Consider the following 10,903-nt stretch of genomic DNA (forward strand, 5'->3'; position numbering starts at 1 on the left):
GACTGTTTTCCATGCCTAATGATCCAGCAATGTCAAGAATATAATATTGCAGTGTGTTATATCAAAATCGAACCAAAATTCAATAGCTCTCCTTTTGTTTTAAGGTGCAAATTTACCAAATGGTTAAACTTGTTGCGAACAAATTGTCTTACACAGTTTTACATAATCCTCAAAAGCAACTAGAAAGTCACGATGTTCATTGTAAAACAAATTGTGTACTCTTTACCAAATTCTTTATCTTCCACAGGTATATTAAAATCAAACAAACAATCTATTGTAAATCCAAACTCTACCCATAACAGATGTGAATAATATTCATATTGACAACAGAGACCAAAGATATTGTTAATTGAATCTGGAGGTAAAAGATTGTGCATCAACCTGTAAAATGTTTCAAGCTTTTATATACAAGGAGAGTTGCTTAAAATGGTTTGGTCACGTTCAGAGAAGTGTGACTAATGCCCTGGTAAAAAAGAGTGAGTTGATCCAAGTTGAGGGAACCCAAAAAAAGAAAAAGAAAAAAATAGAGGAAAGCCAAAATTAATTAGTAAAAGTATTAAAAAATGAATACAAAAGGCATGTCAATCCCAAAAGCAGCAAAGAATATGACTTTTGATAGAGTAGAATGGAGGAAAAGAATACAGGTGGCCAATCCTAACAAATCTGTTGAGGATTCAAAGCCAACTCTAGAATTTTGGAATTAAGTCTTTGTTGTTTTTGTATATAACTCATTGAATGACACACCCATAAAAGCCAAAAAATTGGCAGACTTCACAAAATTTTTGTTTAAATGAAACACCTTCTGAAAGCCTCAACCAACATTTACATTCCATTCCAAAAAAAAAAAAAAAAACTATAAAGGTGTCAAATGAAACACCTTCTGAAGGCCTCAACCAACATTTACTTTCTATATCACCTAGGTATCACAACATGTTGATAAAAAAAATTAAGCAGTTGATTTCTCCTCTTCAGACACATTCCTAGATAACTGTTGCAGGAAGTTCCCAAGCAGCCTCTGATCCAAAAACATATTAGGTATCTGCAAGAAAGAAATATTAAGTAAAGCCTGCACACACACACACACACACACACACACACACACACACACACACACACACACACACACACAAGAGAGAGCGAAAGACCTTTTCCCCAAAGAAAATTTTTGTATTATCAGCTATGGCCTCGATGAATTTAAGCTCAAGAAATTGCGGTGTCAGCTTCAACTTGTTTGCTTCAGCTTCCTTCAGTAAACTAGAAATGTAGGGAGAGCAATATTATTAGTCATTTCTATAATACCGTATTCATATCTTTTAAATTGAAAAGTGAATAAAGCTTTCACCGGTAGAAATCTGCATCGGCCAAACTCTTTTGCCGAGCCATGTATATCTGGTTCTCAATTTCTTGCTGCTTCCTGACACTATCCTTTTCCATCAACTTCTGTTCCATAAGGATCTTGCTCACATTTGCTACCTTCTCAGCTTCACTGATAGCCATTTTCTTATTTGTCTCTGCCTCTTTCTCAACAACTCTCTGTTTCTCAATAGCAATTAAGACCTAACAAAGTAACATCAACATAAAACATAGAATGATGCACTCTATTAACTTCAAAGGCTTACTATATAATAAATTATCCAATATGTTTTTAATTGACTGGGCGTGGGTGCAAACACATGCATGTACAAAGTTTGGATATAAGTGAAAAAAGCTCAAAGGACCAAGGGTAACTGGTTTAAAGGGTAAACTCAATGTTCAGCCATAATTTGAAATAATAAACATACATTAAAAGCACATTTAATTCAGAAAGAATCTGCATATCAAGAATCATATTGTGTGCGAGTGTGTGTGTGTCTATTTGCTTTGCTTGACTAACAGAGGAAAATAAAAGAAAGTAAAAGGACCTTCTCTCATATTCAGGAAAAAGAAACTGAACCTTAGTGCGTTCCTCTTCCATCTGTTCAAAATTGCGTCTTATGCTTTCTGGGATTTTTGGCTTTGTAACACGAACACTAATGATTTCAATTCCTGGAGCATAACGTGTGCAGTCACCCTGGAGAGCATCTTTCATCTTTTCATCAATCTGTGAGAGTTAAATGCTTTGTCAATATAACATGAAATAAATAAATAGAAAAGGATTTGGTTACCCCTACACTAGCACACGGTGCCATGATGTTACACAACTATATGAAGTATAGTTTTATAAGGAGATTCTTAATAATGCTGGCAACTTAACACCAACATAGATTCCCCAAGACAAATAATCCTTGGAAGTTAACACAGCACGACTTGCTGGGATTTTCTTGAGGAGGGATAAAATTGTTCAACTTTTAAGTTAAGATTTCAATATACTTAAACAATCTGTCAGATTAAACTACTAAAGCAGAAGAAGAAAAGCACACTACTCTAAACAGCTCTTGGAAAACTTCTTATACTGTAAAGCTAAATTGGAAGCTCCCAAAATATTTTCATTTATGGCTTTAAAGGGTATGTTTTTTTTAGCATCCATACTTGATCAAAAACATCAATGTAGACTTGCTGAAGAGAGTGAGAGCTGCAAAACTGATTGATCTCGTGATGAATTTTGTCATATATCCATGTATTGTCATACTGCACCCCATAGTTCAGCAGAGTGTCATGCACATAGTCCTTGTGAAGCCGGTTAACAACCTGAAAATGCATTTAAATCAGCGCATATAAGCTGAGCATTTCAAACCTTTGACTACTTGTAAACCATAATGTTAATAAAGAGCAACATCTCGTAGCTGTACCTCTATCTTCTCAAAGTTAATCATTACACCTCCTTTGGTACCACAAGGAATATCCCTCACCTGCAATTATACTCACAGGAAGGATTTGAGCATTAGACTGACAAGATGAAATTCCTCAATTTTCATAACATCAAATTTTACCTGATCTGTCTGAAGGGTTACTTGAACAGGCTCATAATGGGTTATAAAAGGCAGCTTCAGATGAAAACCTGAAAATTAAGTGCATGCAGAAATTTCATAAGTTCTAGGAAAGCAACTACTGAATGAAAATCATAAAGAAAGGACCATAGTCAAACCTGGATCGGTAATCGTCTTTAGAAGGGCACCTCCTCTCCAGTAAACCCCAACATGGCCTTCTGGGACTTGGTGCAGAATGGAAAAACCATTCCTAATAGTTGATGATGAAGGAATCACTATCTGTAAAATTTATATTCATGTCAGATATTTTCAAACTCAAATAAAATGATATGAACACTTATTCCAGTGTCTGAAATTCAGAATAAATCTGAAATTTTAAACAAACTAGCATTGAATAAGAAAATTATATAGTCACTCCATAAAAAAAATTATATAGTCACTCCATTAAAAAAAAAAAAAAAACACTAATCCACTATTTTCCTTTTTCGGGTATGCCTCCCTGGCAGTAGCAATTACTAATAAGTAAAGGAGTGTAGCAAATCACAAAACCAGGCCAGCCTGCCAAGAACAACATGACAAGTTTTGATTGATTTTAGTTTGGTAACTCTTTTGATCAAAAGACTAATTCAAAGTGGGAACTAAATACATTCCCATATCTTCAAAGTGGTTCTTTCAAAAACATGCCCTCCAAGTCAAAATTTTAAATTTTGGTGTTTTCACATGCATGCAAATTTGGCATTTTCATAAGCTGCATGTTAACTAAAACTGGTTTTGAATCTAGACAAACTGTTGAATAAAACAACTTCACTTGAACTACTCTCATTTTTGGTTCAGCTTGTATCAAACTAAACCAGCTTTATGGTTTGCAAACATGCCCAAAAACATTCAGGCAACACAATTACAAATAGAGTAATTTAGAAATAACACTACCATCCCTAGTGCATACTCGATTCCACAATGTAAATTCCTTTTAAATTGTTTTCAAAAAATGTTAATAATTAAATGACAATAGGCTTTAGAACCACAGTTTGTGATGCAAGGTGAAATGGACAAAATAAAAGTCCTTTGTCTTACTCTTACTATGTTCTATTTAATACTCCATCATTCGTAATCAACCACATGTCCCTTTTTCTTCTTATATAGTAATCCACTTTTAAAATGGGGAAAGAAAAAAAATCAGACATGTGACATATTGTAGTTAGTGGAGCATAAAGTGGAAGACTATGAATGGGATAGAGCATTTTTATTTGTAATGGAACACCATTGAAGCATTTCTACTAAAAGCTATAGGCTATTATTCATTATTATGCACCTCTGTTGTAATCTTTCAATGAGAATATTGATGCATGTTGAACCTGACTTGAAAAAATGCAAGCCCACACAAAACAACAACTACCATCACCATAGAGGGAAACAAATACTAGAAATAATCTTGAGTCACATTTTTATACCAAAACAATTTGGTGAATTATAAATCACATATTACAGATCTTGAGATGTTATTGAAGAAATTTACAATGCCAAGACATTGATTATAATAGCGACACGGATTTTATGAATAATAATAAAAGATTCATTGAACTATGATTTAAACTAACAACAACCGGCCTTAATCCCAAATTTTTGGAGTTGGCTACAAATTTTCCTCCATTCTATTCTATATGAAGTCATACTCTCTGTTATTTCTTTAATTAATAATTCATTTTTTATTATTTCTACTAATGTAATTTTATGTCTTCTTCTACTTTTTTTTCCCCTCAACTTAGATCAACTCACTTTCTTACTGTGCATTAATCGCTCTTCTCTGAACATGATTAAACCATCTCAATTGACTCTTCCTCATATTTTCATCAATAGGGGCTAACCCTATCTTTATGCAGATTTCTTCATTTTAGAGCCCATCTTTCCATGTATTTCCACTTATCCATCTTAACATTCTCATTTTAGCTACACTCATTTTATAAATATATGCTTATTAATAGACCAACATTGGTACCATAGAACATAACTAGTAGTATAGCAATCTTATAGTTTTCTTTCTAACTAATAGGTATTCTACAATCACACAATACTCCCCACGCACATCCATATAACTATTATTTAAACTAAGATAGAAACTAATCTAGGAAGCTAAGAAGCATGGATACTGACATATATAACATGGGACACAACAACACAACAATTCTTGAAAAATTAGAACATGTAGAAATACAGTAATTAATTAATATCTCTAGGTATATTGTGGACATAGTCTATGATTAATTCTAGTTTTCAAAACAAATAACAGTTATCAAAATCTTTAAAAACATATCTAAATCAAAATAATTTTTTTAATACGAATTTTTTTTCCCTCCTAACACCAATGTAAGAGTTTTCTAGCCATGTCCGTATTTGACATGCATCCAAAACAAAAAGGTATCTTATGAATCGAATATGTGTATATCTATACTTTCACAGTGTGTAGATCCCTTTTTATTTTGTGCATAAAATAATTATTGGTTTGACATGGACACAGTCAGAGATTTTGGAGCATATATGTTTCTTCACTTAGAAGTATACATGATGAAGCATCAATTCAATTATTAAACAACAAGAATGCTTTGCTAGCAAGCCATATTTTACAACGAATCAATTAAAGCAAACTAAAAAGTACAAAAGTGCTCCAGCAATTTGATTCATTATAGATATTACTTATATTGTTAAAAGTCAGCTGAATATTGAAATTAGCCAAACACTACCGAATGTGATTACTGGAGAAAACGAATCGACATTGAAACAATACGTATTGCAGAATTGAAGAAAAAGCCGAAATCAACGTACCTTTAAGATAAATGAAGATTGAAATACGGATCATAGAGAAATAAATCTCAAACACATAATAAAACAGATAATGTAAGCGATCAGATGCTAAAGCAAAGGCTATTGAAATCGATGAGAGAATGCAATAATGTTGAAGATGGCGATGAAAAACAAAGCGGCGACAGTTGATAGATATAATTTGATATATAATACCATGGCAAATATTGCGATGAAGGATAGGAAGATTGTGAGAATTGTAGAAAAACCACCGCCATCGCTGCCTTGAGGAGGCTGTGGAGTTGCGGGTCTCAGTTGATGTGTATCCATAATGGCGGTTGGTTATCGGACAGTGTCAGTCAGAGTCAGTCAATCTGTGAGGTAAGGCCTCACACAACTTCCGTTTTCATGTCTACCGTGGGGAATGCCAAAGGAATTTGGTGCTTTCTATCTTCTATTTCTTCGGGGAGGTTCGCGTGAGCGTGAAGTGTGACAGGAATTTTTCATTTTTTTGTCCTGCTGGAGGGAAATTGTATGTGTGACCTCCACGTGGACTATGAATCATCGGGACTATTTGGGAGCGTTTGGTTCGCTGTAATGTGCCCTTGATATGATGCACATTACGATGATATCATATTAAAGTTTTTGTTTTATTTTATTTTTTCTAACATTATTATAATCTAAAATTACAAAATATATCATATCTCTTTAATCTCTTGTATTGAGATTACATTAATGTAAAATTACAATAATGTAATATTATGGTGTAATATAACATCATGGCGAACCAAACACCCCGTTCGGGTGATAGGCTTATTAGTTAAACCTAACGCACTTGGAGGTTTTAGAATTTAGATTCAATATATTGCACATTATTGGTTCGTAGGGTATTAAGAATGTCTCTTGGATCGAAAGACACTGGGACTCCACTTTTTTTTTTTTTTTTTTTTTTTTTTTTTTATTTTATGGAAGGGACACCAATCTTTTTCATACATATATATATATATATATATATATATATATTATGCCCAATACATACCCACATGTTATAGGGATCAAATAGACACACACACATAACATGTTGTCTTCATTTTTAAACCTGTGTCTATTCGATCCCCTCATAACATGTGGGTGTGTATTGGGCATAAGAGATATATATATATATATATATATATATATACACACAACTATTTATTTATTTTTGAGAAGATATATACTACTGAGTATTTAATGGAATTTTCTTGATATGGAAATTTCGTTGGTTCAAAAATACTTTTTGGATATATATCACTGCAAATTTCTTTAAAAAACTTTCTCCCCTCTCCTTATGTGTGTGTGTGTGTTAAAAATACTTAGTATTCTAAAAAAAAAAAAAAAAAATTATATGTATGTATATGGATCAAGGGGCGGCTGAGCAAGGAGTGAGGCATGGCTCCTTCTAAAATATGTCATATATATGTATTATTGTTAGTAATCTCTTAAATGCTTTACCCTTAAGTTCCTGTCCCAGCTTAAATAAGGTGAAAATGACAAAGCTTACTGCTTACCTGACGCACAAAGCAGAAAAAGAAAAAAAAAAAAAAAAAAAAAAAAAAAAAGACAAAACAATTAAACAAAAAAGACACACACCACTTTCACTTGTCTTGGCGGTAAGCTAGCACTTAAATTTAGCAAAATAATAATAACAACAACAACAACAACAACAATAATAATAATCACTGCATTTTGGGTTTTTTTTTTTAATTTTTTTATTGAACTTCAATTGATAGTCCTATATTTTACACTTTTTTTTCAATTTCTTGACATTTTAGTTTCAAACTGTGGTTTTTTTTTTTTTTTTTTTTAATTATGAACACAAATTTTAAATACTTTGAAAAATAGATAAAAAGTTGAATTTAACTTATATTTTTAAAAGCAATCAACACAACAGGACATGTATACAACTTTACAAGTAAAGTTGTATACTCCTAATATTTTCAAATTGATTTATTTTTTCAATTTATTTTAGTTTTTGTATGAGTTTTCAATTTATTATAGTTTTTGTATGACATTTATAGCTGTTTACCATTGATCATTTATTTTGTTGTTAATATAAATTAATAATTTTTTGTTATTATTTTCAATATTATCTTTTAATTTTGTCCCCTCTAAACCGAAATCCTAACTCTACTGTTGTATGGGGCTGTCATGGCTTTGGCAGCATGTCCATGCAGTTTCCATGGCATTAGCAACATGCATATATATACACATATAATGCATAAGACAAATACATGTCTTCATTCTTATAGTTGTGTGGTTATTCTCCTCACAATGTGTGGGAACTGTATGATTGTAAATTTTTACACACTATAAGAGTAAGATTGCAAATATTTAATCAATGGGATATTTTTTTTTAATGTTGATATCTAGAGAACTTTCAGAAACTAATTAATTTTGGATGGTTCAATAGCAATGTTACAACTTACAACGGAAGAAAATGAGTAAGTTACCTTCTTCTTTGGAACTTGAGAAAATATTATGGACTAATCTTCTACTTTCAAAAGGATAATCCTAAAAAATACTTTTGTAGGTATTTATGTTTAATTCATTTTTTTTTTAATCTTCTAATCCTTTGATAACCTTGAATTACATGCTAGATTTTCAAAAACACTTGATCTAAATGGGAAATTAACTTCAAAAGGAACCGTATTTTATAATATATATATATATATATATATGATACAAATTGTTTTATTTGTACCATATATATAATTTTAAATTTTTTTATTTTTTTATAATTCAATAGTTGCAATAAAAGATGGAGTATTTGAATTTTGAATATCTCAGTTAAAAATATCAGAAATACTATCACAAAGAGAAATTTTAAGATTATATAGGTATGTTAATGTGTTTATGGATCAAGAATTTTAAGGTTAAAATGTCATTTCTGAAAATAAAAAATAAAATTCTTAGTACGTTTTCTCAAAATTTCCAAATGATATTGACTTTACAACCATACTAATCCTTCTTGCTTATAATAAAAAAATAAAAAATAAAAAATAAAAAAAAATAAAAAAAATAAAAAAAATCCTTGCTGGCTATTTGATAACGGGAAATTTCATTTAATTTTATGATTGATAAAGCAAGTGCTATTTCCAATTTCACAGCCAAATGAAATTTTTCTTCTTTTTTTTTTTTTTAAATTATTATTACCCGATAATACTTCCAAATGAACAGTGATATTTCCTACGAAATGTATTAGTCTTATTGGAAAGAGCCAAACTTTTTTTTCTTTGGAAGAATCTTCCTAAACTTGGTATTGAACAAATTTTTTTCCTGATTATGAAGATAAAATCATGAAAAGAATTTGGAGAGATACAGGAGACCAAGAGTATGTTTGAAAACAGCTTATTTACATTAAATTTACTAAAATATTTTATTTTTAGTAATATTTACGTTAAATGTGTAACAAAAATTTAATGCTAATTTATTGTAAAAATGTTTAAGTTAGATTATTTGAAAAAAAAAATAACAATAATAATCCAAAACAAAAGGCAAAACACAAAAAATAAATAAGCTTGGCAAAGGCACTCTAACTTCCAAGTTTGCAATTGGAAAATAAATTTCTATAAAATTTTTTAAACAAAGTTTGGTAACAAACTTGGTTATAGTTTAAGGCTGCAATTCTGCTTGATATCTTTTTATTAGGTATTCTATAATAGAGCATAACTAGTAGTACTATAGCAATGTTATAATTTTTTTTCCTCACTTAATAGGTATTTTACAATCATACAATACTCCCAACGTACTTTCCTATAACTATTATTCAAACTAAGATGGAAATTAATCTAAGAAGCTAAGAAGTATGGATTCTAACATAACATGGGACACAACAACACAACAATTCTTGAAAATTAGAACGAGTGGGAATACAGTAATTAATTAACATCTATAGGTATATTTTAGATATGGTCTATGTTTAATTCTAATTTGCAAAAGTATCAAAATCTTTAAAAACATATCTAAACTAAGAATAATTTTTTATTCAAAATTGTTTTCATTTTTATTGGCATGTTTGTAATTGACAAATGTCTAACACAAGAAGGTATTTTATAAATCAAATATATGTATCTACAATCTCACAGAGTGTAGATCCCTTTCCCTTATGCATAAAATAATTACTGGTCTGACACGAACACAGTCAGAGATTTTGGAGTATGTGTTTCTTTGCTTAGAAGTATACAATAATGAATAATCAATTCAATTATAAAATTATTAAACAAGAAGCATAAAGCAAACTTTGCTAACAAGTAAGATTTAACATCAAATCAAACAAAACATAGATCCAACGAGGCCAAACTAATTAAAGCAGACTAAAAGCACAAAGTACTCCACTAATTTGATTCATTATATATATATATATATATATATATATTATTGTCAAAAGTACGATGAATTGAATTTTAACCAAACACTACCGAATATCATTACTGGAGAAAACAAATCGATAATGCAGAAAATGTGAGGGATCAGATGCTATAGCAAACGCACGCTATTGAAATCAATGAGAAAGAATGTGATGATAATTAATGAAGATGGCGATGAAGAACAAAAGCGGTGGCGGTAGAATATTTATATATTGTGTTAAGAGTTGATATAGTTTGATATATAATACGTACCATGGCAAAGATGGCGATGAAGGATAAGAAGACTGTGAGAATTGCAGAGAAACCGCTGCCGCCGCCGCCGCTGCCACCACCTTGAGGAGGCTGTGGAGTTACAGGTCTCGGTTGATTTGTATCCATAATGGCGGCTGGTTATTGGCAATAGGCCTGTGTCAGTCAAGTCTGCCGTGGAGAATGCCAATGGAACTTGGTGCTTTTATAGCTTTTATTTTCGTGTCATGCATGACTTCCACGTGGACTCATGACAGAAATCAACCAATTCTAGGTTTTCGTGTCATCTTGATTATCTCATATTCTCAAGCGCACACACGTCATACATGTGTGTGTACGTGTAGGTTATATAATCTAGATTCAATATATTTAGGATAAAATTTGTTGTAATTTTAAACTACGACTTTATTTAATATTTTTTTATTAGAAGTGAATTTTGAAAAATTTATCATTAGATTACATCTTATTTTTATATTCTTTATATTTGCAAAATTTCTAAAAAATTAAAGATCAATAACTATGTATCAATAAATTGTTTACATTGTA

At 30.9% G+C, this 10,903-nt stretch overlaps 1 protein-coding gene across 1 annotated transcript; it reads right to left on the reverse strand.

Annotated features, from left to right (window-relative positions):
- Window positions 1-779: 779 nt before the first annotated feature.
- Window positions 780-10,519, reverse strand: LOC126718986 (uncharacterized). The gene is made up of 9 exons (XM_050421452.1): window positions 10,361-10,519; window positions 3,065-3,185; window positions 2,910-2,977; window positions 2,769-2,828; window positions 2,509-2,667; window positions 1,934-2,080; window positions 1,343-1,557; window positions 1,146-1,254; window positions 780-1,039 (listed from the first exon to the last, which is right to left on the reverse strand). The coding sequence occupies exons 1-9, from the start codon at window positions 10,484-10,486 to the stop codon at window positions 947-949; spliced, it is 1,098 nt and encodes a 365-aa protein (XP_050277409.1). The 5' UTR covers window positions 10,487-10,519; the 3' UTR covers window positions 780-946.
- Between the last annotated feature and the right edge of the window lie 384 nt (window positions 10,520-10,903).

Source organism: Quercus robur, chromosome 3 (genome assembly GCF_932294415.1).
Source record: "Quercus robur chromosome 3, dhQueRobu3.1, whole genome shotgun sequence".
NCBI lineage: Eukaryota > Viridiplantae > Streptophyta > Magnoliopsida > Fagales > Fagaceae > Quercus > Quercus robur.